Here is a 19,723-nt window from a genome sequence, read left to right on the forward strand (position 1 = left end):
TTAGATTCAAGCGTTGGTCAGAGATGCGTGACAGTTGAATTACTGCTTCATTTTCGAACTATTGTATCTTCATTGATGGAGCAAAAACAGGTAGTATTGGTTTTACTCAATATTACCTTTGAGTAGTTGTGAGGAATTGGTGCTGGATCACTGTCACATTACTAGTCAACATAGACAATGCCAGATATGTGAACTGAACACATGAAAGTCAATCAAACCACAAGCACACCTTGTTCCAGAAGTTAGCTGGGAACAATTGGGTGAAGTCGTGGCTTAATGGTTAGAGAGTCGGACTCGTAACCCAAAGGTTGCGGGTTCGAGTCTCGTACCGGCAGGGATTGTAGGTGGAGGGAGTGAATGTACAGCGCTCTCTTCCACCTTCAATACCACGAGTCACAACTGAGGTGCCCTTGAGCAAGGCACCAAACCCCCAACTGCTCCCCGGGTGCAGCTGGGGGTTCGGTGCCTTGAATGGCTGCCCACTGCTCCGGGTGTGTGTTCACGGTGTGTGTGTGTTCACTGCTGTGTGTGTGCACTTTGGATGGGTTAAATGCAGAGCACTAATTCCGAGTATGGGTCACCATACTTGGCCACATGTCACTTTCACCTTTTTTCACTTGTAGTCTGCATGCAAAATAATTCATATCAATATTTTATAGTCATAAATGCTTAAGATATTGTGAGACTGGACTTTGTATAGTTTTTATTGAACCGCTAAATGTCCCTGATAAGAAACTATTTTGAATCTTGAGGAAGATTTGATCTTCTGTTAGCTGCAATCACAACAGAGAATCATCTGCGGTTCAGATCAAATGCTGTAGTGGCATTAAATTGACAGCAGCTCAAAGCACACTGTGATAATTACTTTGACACAAGGTTTAGAGTTATATAACAGTGTCCTCATCTCTCCTGACACACTTTCACAAGCTATTCAGGGTTATAATTGAAAGAAGGAAAAAACATTACAGAGTTGAGGCCAAGCTTCTTTCAAAGTTGAGTCTGTAACAACAAATGGTTCCAGTGTGACGCTCAGTGAATTGATTCGATCGAATCTTTAAAAAAAAGAGTCGGCTCAAAAGAAAGATTCGGATAGCCACCCTCTACAGAGAAACCGCGCTAGAGTTCAGTTCAGTTCAGTTCAGTTCAGTCTGCCTGGAAGAGCGCTGATGTGGACGCCGTTCCTTCTGCTCCGACACTGAGAAAACGCGGCGGATTTTGCTCGAACTAAGGGGGATACGAGATCCCACCGTGTCATGTTTAACGAGAGGAATTAGATTAGCGTTAAATATCAAGACTAGTCTATGTGCCACCGGGATCTTCCACGCACAGTGCGCAGCGGGTTTCATCCTCGGTTCGCAAGCTGATTCACCGGGACACATGGGTGGGAATCTCGGGTGCCACCGGTCCATTCCCAAGGACCCCACGGATTTCTGCCAGGGCAAGCGCAAGTTCAGCGCGGCATGCAACTTCAGCCACATACTGGTGAACCAGGAGCGGCTGAACATCAACACCGCCACCGAGGAGGAGCTCATGACTCTACCGGGCGTGAACCGCGGGGTGGCTCGGAACATCGTGGAGTACCGGGAATGCATCGGCGGGTTCAAGAAAGTCGAAGACCTGGCGCTGGTCAGCGGGGTCGGTGCCACGAAACTAGAGGCTGTTAAACTAGAGATCTGCGTGTCGAGCAAGAGCAGCTCGTCTAACCACTCGCCCTCGTCTCTGCGCAAAGAGCAGGAGCACCTGCCGTGCACCGGCGTCAACATAAACACCGCCACGCCGCCGCAGCTCGTGAGCGTCCGCGGCATCACCGAGAAACTCGCCAAGAGCATCGTGGAGTTCCGCTCCGCGCACGGCCCGTTCCGAAGCATCGAGGACCTGGTCAAAGTGCCCAGCATCAACTCGTCCCTGCTGGACCGCATCCGCTTCCAGGTGTTCGTGGAGCGCTCCAGGACTCCTTCCACCAACACGAACGGAGGCTTCACGCAGCCGAGCCCCGCGTCCTTCGTAGGCGGCAGCGAGGAGCCGGACGCTCCGCTCGGGGGACCGCCGCTCGTCTGCTCTGTGCGGCCCTGCGTCGAGCCTCCGGCGGCTGCGCGCGATGGGAAGCCCGCGGTGCGAGTGGCCACCTGGAACCTGCAGCGCTGCTCCAGCGAGAAAGCCAACAACCCTGGGGTCAGAGAGGTCGTCTGTATGACCCTCCTAGAAAATGAGTGAGTAAACTCTATTGCAACACGAACAAAGCATGTTTTATGCTCTATGATCATGCATTTTTAGAACATGTTTTTTTGACATGTCATGGTACATCTTCTTTGAAGTATCATGATGATAAAAACCCTGAATAACTGACCTTGTCCGAAATTCATAAATTCGAATGGAATTTTGACCATAATCCTAATTGAATCAAACACAATCCAATTTGGAACCAAAAACTCATTTTTTTTTTCCTTCAGAATTTCATTTTATCCAACAGAATCGTATTTGATTTTTTTTAGTGAATTCTTGTTTGATCCAATTTGTTGGTCAAATTCTGCAGAAATTCTCTGAGAAAATCTGTCAGTATTCTTTTTTTTTATTTATGTTTTTTATAAAGGATTGCATTGATTGTCACACTTGAAGAGTTTCTAATTATATTAATATCATGATTTTTTTGCAGTCTGCATAGTCTGATAGTTTCATTATTTTCCAATCATTCTCAAATCCCATTCTTAGCTGTTAGGCAGCTTTTAAGATGTGTGTGCGCTGAACATCAACAGGGAAGAAAGCACCGTGTGTCGGGTTAGTGGTGTGGTCCAGCTGACTTGTGTTGCAGTCTGCTGTGATCTTCAGTGGATGTTCACGATAAAACCACATCTGACTGCACGTTATCAGATTTCAGCTGAATCCCTGCCCACGTTTTATTGCATTGATGGATTCTAAGATAAATGTTTGTGCTGTTGGTTGTTTTATGGCACACGCGCACACACACACACACACACACAGTAATTCACTCAGGGTGTTGCTGAAGTACGTGCCCTCATTCTTGTCATGACTCAGGGAGGGCTGTTATATACACATGTACATATGTGTGTGTGTGTGTGTGTTGAAGGGGGTTGTAATAGTAAGAAGTCTCTTCTCATTGGCAGGGAGGATATAGTGTTATGAATGACATAAGCGCTGAACGCTGTACTCTATGTAACAGCAATGCATGTAATGCAACCGTCCCTATAAAGAAAGCAGTGACTCCCAACCAGGAGGCTCATGTAACATTCTCAAAGGACATTTGGAAAGATTTTAATTTTTTCCTTGTTAAACCTATTAAATAGAAATATCAATGCATTAAAATAACTAGTTGTTATGGTTTAATTATTAGTGTAGCAGAATGTATGTGCTGCTTGATTGCATAAAGAGCAGTTATTTCTTCCTTGTTTAAGGGTGACTTTAAAGATAAATGTATCCAGTATAGAACGAGTCAAATTAAAGCCTTTCTGGTTTTGTGTTGATGAAGCAGTGCTATTGACTAAAACTATTAGAAATCGGTTTCGGTAATTAAAAATAAAGCTGAAATAAAATCATATTAGAATCAAATAAAATAATACAAAAATGAAATGGTATTAGAAATATTATTTATATCTGAATATCTGAAATATTACATAAACAATTAAACTTAAAAAACATTAATGAAAATTAGAAATGCTGACTTGGCAACTTACTGAAATAAAATAAGCAGAAGTATTACAAAAATAGTGAAAAAAGCAATCAGAAACTGAAAATATCAGAATAAAAGCTAATTCAAACTATTAATCAATACTATAATATTCATATAAATAATACTGAAAGAACAATGTGATGAGGTAATTGTGGCTAATGGATAGAGCTATAAGACAAAAAATGTTTTGGGAATCACTGTTTTAGAAAAAAAAAATCTTATTTTCTAACTCATGGAAAAGTTAAGAATATTATTTTTTTTATTCCTAAAAATTAATCTTAAGAGTTTTCTTATCTTTTCTCTTAAGATTATTCGGAAGCTCCCTTGAGTCTTCAGCGAGAACCGTAATTTATTCAGATAAAGACAGTCATTTTCATCATAATAATAATAATCTAACATATTTGAGAACTTCTTTAGAATTTTTCATAAACTGCACTTAGGAACATTCTTAGGAACTTTGTGGGATTTATTTATCTTAAGACATTTCTTAACTCGTTTCTTAAGAAGTGAGTCATGCCCCTGATCCATCACACAAGGTCATATGCAGATACAGAACTAATTTTGCTGTGCTGGAAATATTCATTTTGACACAGCAGCATATTGCTGCATTTAAAAACTCAAGTCAGCTTACAGAACAGCAGCAAGCGTCTCTCAAGGTCGCTTTATCACTGCTGACTGCCTTTACAAACTTATTACAGTTTTTGGAGAACTCACACGAGTTGTAGAGTAAATAAAAACGTATCATATTCAGTCATCTCAAAACAAACCTTGAACTGGAAAGGACTACTTTCTTGAAACCCTAAATCAAACGTCCCATCAGATGCTTATTTCTCAAATCGTTCCCTCCGGCTGCCTCCAGTACACTCCTGCTCACATGACTGAGGGTCCAATCCAGGGCTCTAGTGATACAAGATTGGTCGAGAGGAGAAGACGTGAGATTTAACATGAAATGGTAGTAAATATTGATATAAACGGCAATGATTTACAACTAATTGACATTATCTGTTGATGAATGCAGTCTAGTGTGTGACGACAACCCTTGAGAAACCCGAGAATCAATACAGCCTCGGTGATGCTTTGACCTTTTTTGACTAGATAACCATGAAAACTCACTTAACCGTCTGATTGGATTTGATGAGTGAAGGTCTGCTGGAGAATTGGTTTTCCCCACAACATTACCTACAATGGTCAAATGTTTCCCACAATGATATACTAATACATTAGCACTGACATAAATAGATTGACTTTGGAATGTCTTTATATAAAGTACACGTCATATGTTTGTGGTTGGTAAGATTTTTTTCGAAAGACATTAATACTTTTTTTAGGGTTGTATTAATAGTGTTTAGATAGTATTTCATCATCTGTGGCTAATCCCTTTGACAATAGCAAGACAACTATTATTATTATTATCAGGCTAGTAATACTATCTAGTTAATAGGTTTGTTCCATCATATTTCTTTTTCTGCGTTTTACAGTGTTGCGTGTTATAACCAATGACACACGATTCCGTTGAGTTTATGAACGCAGCGGCCAATCAGAGGCGTTCCGATGAGTCAGCGCTGAAACACCGGAGTTCTGTTGTTCAGTGTGCGCGCGCTCGCTCGCTCGCTGTCTGCTCTCTCACGAATTCTCTCATCATAAACAACAAAGTGCAGATGTAACGTATATGTGCGATGTAAGTATAAGAGATTTATTCATCATATAGTGTAGATAGCTTCACTGATTACAATGGGAGTGTTTTTTTAAAGTCCATAAACTCGCGCTAGACTGAAGTCAGTGATGATATTCTTTGGTAATGTAAATGTTCTTTGCTCGTTTTCTGTAGCTGCTGTTTGAGTAACTGAGGAAACGTAAATTAAAAATTAAAATTAAATTTATGCATTTAGCAGACGCTTTTATCCAAAGCGACTTACAGTGCATTCAGGCTATACATTTTTTATCAGTATGTGTGTTCCCTGGGAATTGAACCCACGGCCTTTGCGCTGCTAACACAATGCTCTACCACTGAGCCACAGGAACATTGAATGCTTCTATCACATTATGATGTTAAATACGAATTCAGTCATATTAAAAATATTTTATGACATGACATCCATATGCTACTTGACTAAAAAGTTATAGGCCTGGTTTCACAGACAGGGCTTAGACTAAGCCAGGACTAGGCAATAGTTCAGTTAGGACATTTAAATAATTTTTATTAATGTGCCTTAGAAAAAACATCACTGGTGTGCATTTTGAGACAAAACAGAGGCACTGATATATTTTAAGATCAGTCAGCGCAAGTTTCTTTCAGTTAAAACAGCTCAGACTTACACTTTAGTCTGGGACTAGGCTTAAGCCTAGTCTGTGAAACTGGGGGATAATGTGTAGATTTGAGCCTTACCCTGGAGTCGGTTCACTCTACGGCTACGCACCATCAGTGCGTTTCATTACACTACTGCAGAGTGAGCGAGAATGGAAGGCGTTATTATTGTAATATTATACGCTTCATACTGTAATGTTTTCTCACCGGTGAATGAGACATGAGGAAATCTGACAGCATTGATGCCGTCTCTCATCATGTCGCTGGTTAACCTCTGGTCTGCTGGAGCGCGGTCATGTGTTTTGGAGGAGGTGTGGCTTTAGAGAGTGATTTGCAGGGAGGGTGGGATCTTATGCTTTCAAAGGTAGCTTGCTATTGCTGGTTCATCACTCTTAAATGAAGACAAATCTCTATGGGAAAAAAATATTTCCTGTACCAACACCGCTGAAAATGTGTGCCAGCAGCACTGTTGGACTCTGTTGACATTTGAGGTGACATGAGTGACCGATCAGTGCGTGCACCAAAGTTGAGCTGAGTTAATAGCAGGTATCATGCTCACTACATACAGGTGCATCTCAATAAATTAGAATGTCGTGGAATCATCCAGTTAATGTTATTAACCTCACAAATATACAAATTCAAATGTCAGCTCAGTGTTTACAATCCTTAAAGCATGAACAGAGTAAAAAGATAATTCAGGATTACAAAGGAAAACGCAGTGCTAAAATGAGTATTTATGTCAAGTGTGAAAAGCCTATATCTATTTATCGTTTTAAATATATATATATTTTAGCCCGTCTCTCCTCTATTTTCTACCTAACCTACTAAAATCATGATTCTCTTCTATTTTAAGATGTTATTTTTATGTGCGGTGACCTTCTTATCAGTGCCAGCATGACTATGTGCACAAAGCACTGTGTGTGTTGTGTTTGAGGTCTTCTCCGCTCTGCCTGATGCTGGGAAATAACTAGTAAAGTAGGTTAGCAGAGCAGCAGTTTGTCAGTGAGAGGACTAGGGCAGAATCAACCCATATTTCTCCCCTCTCCTCTTTCACTCGCACTCTATTTCTGTTCGGTCTCTCTCACTGCAGAGTAGAGAGCTCTCCTGCTTGTCTTTCTGGGACACACCTTGTTGATTTTTGGCATGGCATATTGACTGAAGTATAGGGTTAGTGATGGGAAGGTTGCTGGTTCAATCCCTGCAGAGTGCGAGCTTTGAACCTGATCACCATTGGGCCCTTGAGGTCCAGGGCAATTATCCCTATGAAGGGGCATACGCACCGACAGCGATTTTCAATAATAATGTGACCTAAAATAATTGTTTTAATGAGAGTAGGAATTATGTTTAAATCTGAGGCGACACGAGGAACTGTTATCACTGGCACTAAGCCGAGGTCAACCTTCATGTAAATGTGCAGTAATTTAATCACTTAAAATTTAAAGGTGACATATCATGAAAATGCTAATTTAAGTGCTATAATCAGGTCCCTGGTGCATCTACCAACCCAGAAAACGTGAAAAAGAACAACCAAGTAAATTTTTTTGGTAAGCCTTTCTCAGCAAGCTTGTGAATAAAACGAGCCGCTCAGATTTCGCTCCCCTGGTGACATGGTAAGGAGACCTTATAATATTATCGCCCCATATTCTGTACGTTTCCACCCACGGCGCCGCCATTGTGTTTTCGCAAGTGACAGCAGTGTACCAGTTCTAACGCCATAGAGAGAGTTTGAGCAAAGCATGCTAACAGTTCTGTCTTTGGCTGCACTGACGAGTCCAAAGAGCAGTGGATTTATTGATTTATTTACTGTATATTACGCTGCCTCCACACTGATCTAATACGAACATACAATTTCTTTCCCTGACATGAAACATAACTTAGTTTAGTACTCGCATGCTGCGTGACAGCCGCTTTCTGTGCTCGTGCTTCGAATGTGTGCGCTTGGAAAACAGTATCAGAATCAGTATCAGAATTTTAAACAAATATGGCTTTAAAACTCATGATTTCAACACGATAGACATAATAATCAAAACCATACAGATGTTTTTTAGCAGAGTATCTGAGGAATGAGCTGTAATGGCGCAGCTCTATTCTGGAAAAGGGGGCAGGGAGCAGCAGCTCATTTGCATTTAAAGAGACAGGCACGAAAACAGCATGCTTTTGCTTCCACTCAAAATAGGCATTTTCAAATGATATAATAAATAATCTGTGGGGTATTTTGAGCTGAAACTTCACAGACACATTCACATGAGACTTATATTACATATTTTAAAAAGGGGCATAATAGGTCTCCTTTAAATTAGCATAATTTTAATGGTAAAGCACTGTAAAAATGCTACGGTATAAACCTGTTAATGGTAAATTCTTATACTCTATACAGTGTAAAACTGTAATAGACTTAATGGGGCATTTTTTGTGTAATTTAACAGTAAAATACTTTAAAAAGTGCAGTTTATGGAAGTAAAAAAAGAACTTCTCTAATAATTTACAACGGAAAAACCTACATTTATATTCCCAGAATTATTTTTGAAAAAGCACACATTTAATGTTTTTTCAGTGAAATAATGGTGTTTCTTACTTTTTTTCTTATATATTTCAGTAAATATATTTTTTTACTGTAAATTTAAGTTCAGTCTGTAAAATGTAAAACTTGAGATTTCGGGTCTCGTCAACTTCCAGTTATTTTTAGTTGTGCAAAACAGCACTTTATGCTGCTTGATACTGCAAACGAGTATTTCTTATCATATTCTTTTTATGTATTATATTATATGTGTTATGTTATTATTATAAACACACTGCTTTGCACAGATACTTTTACCATTTACTGCACTTTATTCTTCTAGTTATTAGCCTATAGTGGCTAATGAATTGGAAGTCTTGCACATTCACAGAAAATAACTTGCAAAATAAGATGGAAAAATGTTGGTATAAATAAACTTCTGGGGACTACACCTGTCGTTTTCACTGTAAATTTCATGGATTTTTATTTATTTATTTTATAGTGTACTATAGAATGCTTTGGAAAAAAGTGTCTGGAACTATACCATTTACTATTCTCTGTTTGCGATCTTCATGTTGATTCCTTCTCCTTGCTGTCTTCTCTTTCTTCTCGACTCCATTACGGTGTGGCTGAGAGTCATATATGGGGCGTGAATGAGTGATTTTAACAGCTCTGCTGCTGTTATGCCGCAGTGAACCCAGCGTGATGTTCTTTCCTCTAGACTGCTTTTGCAAGTGCTGACTGGACGGACAGAGATAGAAAAAAGGTGCACTTCTCTGACTTCTGGCCCAGAATGAAATGGTGTGGGCTTCTGAATGCCTCTCTGGACTCCTGCTACAATCTGACATTAGCTCTGTTTAGACAGCATTTGGGAAATAATGGAATTCCAGATGCTATCCATGGAATGCTGACACTTCTGATTAATGTTTACTTTATTAATGTTTAAACAGGAATTTGGGATATAGGGAAGTGCTCATCCTTTTTTGATAGTTTGTAGCCAAGTTTTAGGCCACAGCCCAGCAAAACCATCATCTTGCTACTGCTGTGAATACATTCTTATTTTAAAGTGCATTTTGTATGTGCTTCAGCAAGAGATTTCATCAGTTATTTGTGATCCGTTTTCCTGGAAGAGTCGTGATGGTGTAGATTGGATGGAGGCAGACCTTGAGGGCAGTTGTAAGAAACATTCAGCATACGTCAGAAGAGTTATGATATTTTTAATTTAAAAAGGTAATAAAAAGTAAACATGTATGGTTGAACTGTTCGCAATATAACATGCATTTTTCATTGCATGCTGATTTTAAATGTGTAGGCCTGCTGAAAATGTATTTTGCGATCTCATAGACTCGGATAAAAAGCCAAGAGGCATAGATCTGAAGAAGGCAGAGTGATGGTTGGCCTGTTTGTTTATAGCTTGTCTCAGTTTCCATGGAGTTTGTGGTTTAGCTGTTGTTCTGGTATAAACGCATATTTCCACCAAACTCCTCATGACCAAAGCGAGACCTCCCTCCGACATCAGAGCCGTGAGTCATCATCATCGGGTTTATTAGCGAGCAACTTGGAGCTCTTGTTAAAAAAACTCACACTTCTGTCTCTTTCTCCTCATCTTACTCAGTCGTTCCGCTTGTGTCTCTTTCTCTCAGTTAGAGCACAATATTGCCTTGCATGTTTTCATGGAAAGTGCCAGTCATTTGCCCAGTGAAGCTGAGCGTTCTTTGAATTTGCTACATATCTGTTATAGATCTTTAATTATCTCTCTTTCTAAGGGTATGAAAACGGTATTGATTCTTGTGTCCTGGTTGAGGTCAATGTGTGGGTGGCATAAAGAAAGAATGACTCAGAGACGCCATAAATATTTTTATATTTAGACTGTTATTGCATGGTCTCTCGGAGTAATATATAAATATTATGATACCAGTCTATCAGTCATTATCAGAAAACTTCCCCAAAATATTGCCAAATATGTTAATCACTATCATGCACTTGTCAATTGATCCATATGTCAATTTATGATATTTTTAATTTAAAAAGGTAATAAAAAGTAAACATGTATGGTTGAACTGTTTGCAATATAACATGCATTTAGTAAATTGGGTGAATTTTCATTGCATGCTGATTTTAAATGTGTAGGCCTGCTGAAAATGTATTTTGCGATCTCATAGACTCGGATAAAAAGCCAAGAGGCATAGATCTGAAGAAGGCAGAGTGATGGTTGGCCTGTTTGTTTATAGCTTGTCTCAGTTTCCATGGAGTTTGTGGTTTAGCTGTTGTTCTGGTATAAACGCATATTTCCACCAAACTCCTCATGACCAAAGCGAGACCTCCCTCCGACATCAGAGCCGTGAGTCATCATCATCGGGTTTATTAGCGAGCAACTTGGAGCTCTTGTTAAAAAAACTCACACTTCTGTCTCTTTCTCCTCATCTTACTCAGTCGTTCCGCTTGTGTCTCTTTCTCTCAGTTAGAGCACAATATTGCCTTGCATGTTTTCATGGAAAGTGCCAGTCATTTGCCCAGTGAAGCTGAGCGTTCTTTGAATTTGCTACATATCTGTTATAGATCTTTAATTATCTCTCTTTCTAAGGGTATGAAAACGGTATTGATTCTTGTGTCCTGGTTGAGGTCAATGTGTGGGTGGCATAAAGAAAGAATGACTCAGAGACGCCATAAATATTTTTATATTTAGACTGTTATTGCATGGTCTCTCGGAGTAATATATAAATATTATGATACCAGTCTATCAGTCATTATCAGAAAACTTCCCCAAAATATTGCCAAATATGTTAATCACTATCATGCACTTGTCAATTGATCCATATGTCAATTTATAAAATAAAAAAAATGCAGATTATAAACTTTTCATGCAGTGCTAAAAGTTATTGATATGAATGGTTACATCAAACTCTTAATTGAATTCATTCATTCATTCCAATAGTTGTTTTGGAAGTTTCCCATTTATTTATTATTTTAACGTTTCTTAAATTCTTTTAATTTTTTAATTTTTCTAAAAAAAAAACATTAAAGGAAAGAGACTTTAATAATAACTTATGAATAAAAAAGTCATGAACCAAACTAACCAACTCTGAGATGAATAACAGCATTACAGATTTTTAGCAATAAAATACATAATATATGAAAGAATTGAAAAAAATAAAGGTTTTAAAAATAAAAAAAATTCCATTAGTGCATTAACTACTCATTTCTTTAAATGTTTTTAACGTCAAACTAAAAGATAAGAACAATTTAATTTTTATATAAAAATATTTATATATTAAGGTAATTGCAAAGTATTGAAATATATCAATATTTTCAGTAACATCTTTCACAAGGCCTTGACCGATTCCTGCTGAGCTCTTTTGCAGTGATTTATTTTATTTTATTTTATTGTAACATCAACTTCTCTGCTGTACGGTTAATGTTCACTACTTTTTTGCTAAAATAAAATAATTTAAAAAAATAAGTATTAGACAAGAAACATGAACTTAAAATAAGTTCTTGTAATATAAACTTTTTTTGAGTTGGTATTAAAGTACTGAATAAGTACTAAAATCATTCAAACTGAATTTAAAATAAATAAGCTAAAACTAATAAAAATTAAAATGTACTGAAATGAAACAGAAAAAATAAAAGCCAATTCAAAATATTTATAAATACTACATTTTTATTTGTAAATATGTAAATATTTATAACAGGATATAAATAATACTACAATAACACTGTTTCTCTTGTGGATCTCTCTTCAGGATTACAGGAAGTGTAGATTTTCACCAGTACTTTGACTATTAAAACACATTCTGTAGCTAGAACTGTTGTTTGTGCAGTGGGCAGAGTTAAAGAGAGACAGCTGCCAGTGTAAACAGTGATGGTTCATGCTCACCAGTGTTCACCATCATCATCATCATGTGTGGGCATCCACTGGTCCATCGCCTCGCTTGGTTAGCTCACAGTGTAAATGAGATTGTACCTGCCTTAGCGAATCCATTGACAAACACAGTGCCAAAGCTCTGTCTGGCGTCATCCCCTGTCTTTAGTTACAGTGACTCCTGGACACCTGTCCCTCATTGTGCAATTTACAGATTTACTGGAAAACCAGATCTCCAGCAGAACCCACACGATGCAGAGCAGACACACATGTGGCACCTGAATTTGGGGATTTTTTTGAGGGTTTTGTTTTAGTTTTTGGTTTATTTTGACATGAGTGGAGAGGTCTGTTGAGCCTGCATTCCTCCGGCGCTCTTCACAGATCAGCTGATGATAGTGTTGTTTCTGCTGAAGCTCTGGCTCCCTGCAGGAAACTCTCCTGGTTAATTATAGAACAGAACTGGGGGGGTCGGAGTTAATGGGAATGTCAGATGTAGTTATCAGATTTCCCAGCTCCTGTGGACGCACTCGGCACGTACTCTTTGCTAGAATAATGCCAGGTTGGGTTTGCTAGAAGATTCTCAGATCTGTTTGCAGACTTGCCAAGGCTTTGGCTTCTCTGAAAATGTAAAACCCAGCATCAGATATCTGATTCTTCGAGTCCTCCAGTAGGACTCTAAATGACTCTAAACTCTTTGAAAAGCACACAGGAATGCTTCCAAATCATTTGAATGATCTAAATCTTACTGAAAAGGTTAGTTTATGCAAAAATCAAAAGTTTGTAATCAATTAGTCAACCTCATGTTGTTCCAAACTCATAAGACTGTCATTCATCTTCGAAGTGATGAACGAAACAGATTTAATTTAGGTTTTTATTCACATTTAAACAATGCACATACATAGAGCTCATCAAATATGGTAAATGCTTGACTTGCAAGAACAAACATCACTGATTCGCAATATAGGTCAGTAAAAGACTAAATGAAATCTGTGTATCTTATGAATCAAGCAGCTTAATCCACGTCATGATTTTTTTTATATGGCACAGCAGGTCTGTCTTTAAAGGTTTAAAAGTTATTGTCAAAAATCAATACCCATATGGTGAAAATGATTGGAAATTTTAATTCTGTAACTTGACAGTTGCACTCTGTAATGCCAAATTAACATTGTAAAAGTGGCACAGAAGCGCTTCTGGGGTGCCATTTGGGAGTCTTTAAACAGACTATTTAATGCTGCTCAGAGGTGGCATGAATGCATTTACATTGAAATTACAACTGCACACTTTAATTCTAGGGATTGACGTAGGTCTGAGCAGACATAATTTAGATTTAGGCTTTTAAGCAGCATTGCATCTTTATGCTAAATTTTTGGCAAGCAAAAAAGCTATGTAAAGGCAATATGAAACCAATATGTATGTATTATGCACTTGTATGTGGAGTGTCATTGAGGGCTATAGGAAGCACTGGATTACTGTCTTAAATCCTTTAAGAAAATCCAGTTTAAGATTTCTCTGTGTAATAACATTTTATATTTTATTTGTTTTTTTTTCTTTTGACCCAAGAAAAATTGGCTACATATGTGAATAACTAACAAAGATTTCATTTTCAGAATGTTTTGCAGATATGTTGAATCATGAAAAACGGGGGGAGTCCCCCGTAGGGAAGTGTAACTCTCTATCATTTTTCACTGCTAATCAGCTGTACTTTGTGTTTGTTTGCATCAGTTTTGTGCAGAGCTGAATCAGCCCACTCTCTGCAGCGTACGCAAGTGGACGAGCGCCAGAGGTCTGTGGAAATGTGCCGTTTCAGAGAAACCCACCGGACAGTCCAGTAACGTAAGCGTAGTTCCCTGTAACACATATATACACTCACACATATATAGGGCTGCACGATTATGACAAAAATCATAATTGTCGATTATTACCTTGAAATTGTAATTGCAATTTATTAATTGCAATTACATTGAATGATGTTTATACCATTGTTTAATGCAACTGCATGCCGTGTTTTTATATGAAAATAAACAAGCTGAAAACACTCTAACTGAAAAACCTTTAGTGCTTTTCTATAGTATTAAGCCTCAAATGTCAACAATACATCGGATTGGTTTCTTTAAATTATAAAAAATATGAGTTGTATTATAATGTTATACTAAAATTAAAATAATGGGAAAAACCCTTAAGATAACATGTAGAAAGAAAAAAAACGCATCTTAAGCGTGCAGAATAACATAAGTGGACTTTGAACGATTAATTTTTTTGAACAAATGTGATTTCTTTGAATGATTACGTAATTGTGGCATCCATAATTGTAATTGCGATTAGAAATTTGATTATTTGTGCAGCCCTACGCATGTATGCAAACTTAAAGGGGTCATGACATTGATTTTTATTTTACGCGCATCTGCATACTGTATCCAGTGTAGACAAGATAGCGGCAGTGATTGTTATTTCTATTTGCTTTTGACGCGACGCAGCACTCGCATTCAGCGTAATCAAGTGCCAGCCGTTAAGCGACTGAACAGAAGTGGGCAGGGCCTATGGGGAGAAGAAGACTATTCATCGATGTCTTGCTCTGGAGGTGCAATGCAACGCAACGTGTAAAAAGACAGTATAAGTCATTATAATCAGTAATTATGTCCCCACTGGATGCAACGAATGCCTCGTTTGTAATGGGTTTTAATGTTTTTGTCTCGTCGCTCCGGCCGGACAGGGCATCACAGTATGGTGAGGGGCGTAACATTGCCGTCACACGCTTGAGGTATTCAGCCAATCACAACACACTGGATAGCTGGCCAATCAGAGCACACCTCGCTTTTCAGACCGATGAGCTTTGTAAAAATTGACGCGTTTCAGAAAGGCGGGCATAGAGGAGAAACAATAATGTACAGTATGTGGAAAATAATGTGTTTTTTGAACCTTAAACCGCATAAACACATTTCATTACACCAAATACACAAAATAATGTTCATTTTAGCAACATCATATGACCCCTTTAAAGATCTTGACCCGTGTCTAGAGGTGTCTGGATAAACACAAGCCGCTGTTAACCCACACAGATATAAACTCCACAGAAACTGAGCTGTCATGTAGGATAAATGAAAGAAATTTTGCAGGAGAATGTAAGTTCTGGTCTGCTCTTCATCACAGAGCGTTACTATAAATATTAATATGAATCAAGGTGCTCTGGGATGCATTAGACCGGATATTTTCCTCTTTTGAGTTGAGTTATGTGTGATAACTGATTACCGCAATGTGTTTCCAGAGAAAGAAAGTGTCTGTAAGTCTTCTAATAATTCAGGTTCCTGTTTTAAGAAGTGTGTGTAGGCTGAATCCTGGTTCTCACTTCCACAATCGCCATTCATTTTCAATACAAACTCCACACCTGATGACACTTTCAACAGAGATGTGTTGTGATGCACGCGAGCAGTGTGTACTTTTCCCCTGATCTCTTATCTGTGCATATCAATGGGACATCAGACACAAAGACTGTCTTCCCTACATGTAAAAACCAAACTGACATGATGATCCCGTGGCCTTAAGCTAAACACGCAGAGTCACATGAACAATCCACAATTCATACACTCTCTATCTATGCAAATCTGCGCCCTCTGTGTCTTGTTGTGCTGCTGGGAAACGCTTCACTTGTCCTGTCTGGCAGCCATTGTTTCGAAGGGTATTGGATCATGAGTTATTTTCGTATTGTAATTTACTTCCATACTGTTTGTTAATATTGTGAATTAGCTTTTATTTTTATATTTCCAGTTCTCATTTTAAATATTTAAATGTAATATTATTTCACAATATTACAGTTTTTACTGTATTTTTCAATAAATAAATGCAGCTGTGAGCATAAGAGGCTTCTTTCAAAAACATTTAAAAATGTTATTGAACCCAAACATTTAATCATAAATGTAATTAAATGTATTATCTTTCTTGGATCAGAGTTATTTTAACATTGTTATTTACTATAGTAGTACTTATAAGTAATATTTTGAATTAGCTTTTATTTTTCAGGTCTCATTTTAATTTTAGTTTGAGCAGTTTGTCATTTTTATTCATCTTTGTTTATATTTCTGTTTAGCTTTCATTTCAGTTTTATTCATTTTAGTTTTAAAAAATGAGAAATGTTTAACTAACTGAAATAAAAAAAAGTTTAACTTTTGCATCTAATATTTATATTAATATTTTATTTCAGCTTTATTTTAACTAATTAAAACAAATTGAATAGTTTTAGTTTTCGTATAACAATAACAGCACTGTATTGGATTAAATCAAATCTGAAAATTCTGCCATCATTTACCTCAAACCCGTATGATTATTATTATTCCTTTGAACACAGGAGGAGATATTTAGCAGAATTCCTTGACTGTACTTTTCCATACTTGTGTTCTCAGAGAAGTAAAGGCCTAAACTATAATAATAAAGAAATAGTTTGAAAAATCATTGTAAATTTTAAATTATTTAAATATAATGTAGTTCCATCCTCCTTTTAAAAAGCTTCAGCATTTAAAGTGGCAGGCTGCACTGCGCGATTATAATAAACAGGACATTAGTATGCATTAGTGTGGATGCTAATATAGTTATTGTTATAGGTATTATAGATATTGTTCTTGGTGTGAACAGGCATTAAAGGTGCAGTAAGCATTTCTGATGAACACCGTTGATAATTAAAATGACCAAAACAACACGCCCCTTCCCAAATGGATCACACCCCTATCTTGATAGCTCCGCCCCCAAATTCACAAACAAGCAAACACGCACCTCCCCCGTCATTAGTGGACACGCCCCTTACTGTTGATTGGTCTTTCAACTGTGTTTCTCAAAAATCACTTAAATTTCAATTTTTCCTCACAAAAAGCTATCGTATGATTTCAGAAAACTTGGAATAAAGTGTAAGAGTTGCACAGGCTCCTTATATATGATGCTGTCATGTGCTTTTTCTGTTGTATAGTAGGACGGTTGTTGGGTTTTGAATGTAATTTGTCAGATTCCGGTCATTATTGAGGTTGTGCTGTGATCCTGTAGGCTGCGGAGTACTCGGGTTTCCTGTGGGACAGCTCTTCTGGGATCGAGTTGAAGGATGCCACTGTCTTGGAAAATGCTGCGACTAATGGTAACGGGAAACATCCTCACCCGCAGCCCTACCTGGGACATTTTTATGTAAGTAAAGCTGCAATACAGCTCCTTATCTGTTATTGATGCAAAGCGACTTGTTTCATGGTACGATAACCCTCGGATGATTTTATTTAAACAATTTAAGTTAAGTAATTAGTTCTTCTATTCACAAAGCATGCATTAAATTGATCAAAAATGACAGTAAACTTGAACTTTCTGTTCATAAAGCAACCTGAAAAAAATACTTAGAACTGTTTTCAACATTGATAATAATCAGAAATGTTTCTTGAGCAGCGAATCAGCATATTAGAATGATTTCTGAAGGATCATGTGACGCTGAAGTAATGATGCTGAAAATTCAGCTTTGGTCACAGGAGTAAATGACATTTTACAATATACTGAAATAGAAAACAGTCATTTTAAATTGTAAAAATATTTCACAATTTTACTGTTTTTAAAGTAGTGCTGTCAAACGATTAATCGCGATTAATCGCATCCAAAAATAAAAGTTTTTGTTTACATAATATATGTGTGTGTGTACTGTGTATATTTATGTATATATAAATACACACACATACAGTATATATTTAAGTAAAATATGTTGTTTATATATTAAATATATATATAATATAAAATATAAGGATATAAATGTATATGCATGTAAATATTTTCAAAATATATACTGTATGTGTGTATTTATATATACATAATAAATATACACAGCACACACACACATATATTATGTAAACAAAAACTTTTATTTTGGATGCGATATGTCATTTGACAGCACTACTTTCAAGTATTTTTGATCAAATAAATGCAGCCTTGGTGAACAGAATGTTTTCTTTCAAAAACATTAAAAAGTCTTACCAATCACGAACATTTCATCACAAATGTACTTAAAGTCTCGCTCATTTCTCTCTATAACCAGATTGGATCGTCTGAGCTCACGCTGGTCAGTTTGCACCTGACAGCAGCGCCGTCGTCTGCCGAGCAGAAGAGAAAAAGCACTTGTGATGAGCTGAAGGCTCACAGACTGAGTGCTGGTCTCCAGGAAACTCTCAAAGGTCTGTTCCAACATCATAATTCATGCATTATTATTGCAGGACTCACTCTTATCTGTTCGGTGTCAGCTGCATGGTGCTATCAGGTGGACATGTGCTCTTTATGGTGTTTGTGCTGTATATTGACTGACACTGTGTTCTAGTGCAGGGACAGAAATGAAATAACACTGAAAATGACCACAACACCCCTCATCATTTCTGTGTTGGTGTTGCTGATGTAGGAGAGAGAGAGCTGCTGGTGCTGGGACACTTTGGTATGGGTCCCGACAGCCCTGAGATGGAGTGCCTGAGGAAAGAAAAACTGTCCGCCCTCCTCGCGCCGTCCGTCTTTACGAACATCAGCACCCGCAGCCCGCAGGGATCCCGCTGTCTGGACAACATCTGGACCAGTCGCTCTCTCAAAAAGATCTACACAGGTGGGGGGTGTAGGATTGAATGCACTAGTCCTGTAGAAACAACTGGAAGCATTGAGATGGTTGTGATATTTTTGAAAGAAGCCTCATGTGCTCGCCAAGGCTGCATTTATTTGATCAAAAATACAATAAAAACTGTAAAAATGTGAAATATTATTACAATTTAAAAAAACTGTTTTCTATTGTAATATATTATAAAATGTAATTTATTCCTGTGATCAAAGCTGATTTTTCAGCATCATTACTCCAGTCTTCAGTGTCACATGATCCTTCAGAAATCATTCTAATATGCTGATTTGCTGCTCAAGAACATTTATTTATTATCACTGTTGAAAACAGTTGTGCTGCTTCATATTTTTGTGGAAACTATGATTCTTTAATGAATAGAAAGTTCAGGTTTACTGCCAATTTTGATTGATTTAATGCATCCTTGATGAATATAAGTAGAAAATTCAACATCAAAAAATTCAACAAAAAAAAAAATACAAATCTTGCTGACCACAAATGTTTCAACAGTGGTTTATATGTAACTTAAATAGCTCAAATAAAACCATCTAAGGGTTATCGTATCATGAAATAATGTCAAAAATCAATAAGGATATTAATACAGATAAAGAGCTGTATTCCAAGCGTACTTTCTCAAGCAGCAAATCAGTATATTAGAATATGATCATGTGACACTGAAGACTGGAGTAATGATGCTGAAAATTCAGCTTTGGTCACAGCAATAATAAAGCAATAAGCCCCGTGAAGCCGTGGTTTACAGTGAATTTATAACAGCT

The 19,723-nt window shown here is 37.6% G+C and overlaps 1 protein-coding gene across 1 annotated transcript in view; it reads left to right on the plus strand.

Annotated features, from left to right (window-relative positions):
- The first annotated feature begins 1,108 nt into the window (after positions 1–1,108).
- eepd1 (endonuclease/exonuclease/phosphatase family domain containing 1) overlaps positions 1,109–19,723 on the plus strand; it is a 21,502-nt gene continuing 2,887 nt past the window's right edge. The window contains exons 1-6 of the mRNA XM_016248912.1: positions 1,109–2,210; positions 2,275–2,279; positions 14,046–14,182; positions 17,375–17,509; positions 18,396–18,531; positions 18,750–18,944. Coding sequence (XP_016104398.1) covers positions 1,378–2,210; positions 2,275–2,279; positions 14,046–14,182; positions 17,375–17,509; positions 18,396–18,531; positions 18,750–18,944 — 1,441 coding nt within the window. The 5' untranslated portion in view covers positions 1,109–1,377. The remainder of the gene's footprint in view (positions 2,211–2,274; positions 2,280–14,045; positions 14,183–17,374; positions 17,510–18,395; positions 18,532–18,749; positions 18,945–19,723) is intronic.

The sequence above is a fragment of the Sinocyclocheilus grahami genome, unplaced genomic scaffold, assembly GCF_001515645.1.
Source record: "Sinocyclocheilus grahami isolate Dianchi unplaced genomic scaffold, SAMN03320097.WGS_v1.1 scaffold898.1, whole genome shotgun sequence".
NCBI classification, from domain to species: Eukaryota; Metazoa; Chordata; class Actinopteri; order Cypriniformes; family Cyprinidae; genus Sinocyclocheilus; species Sinocyclocheilus grahami.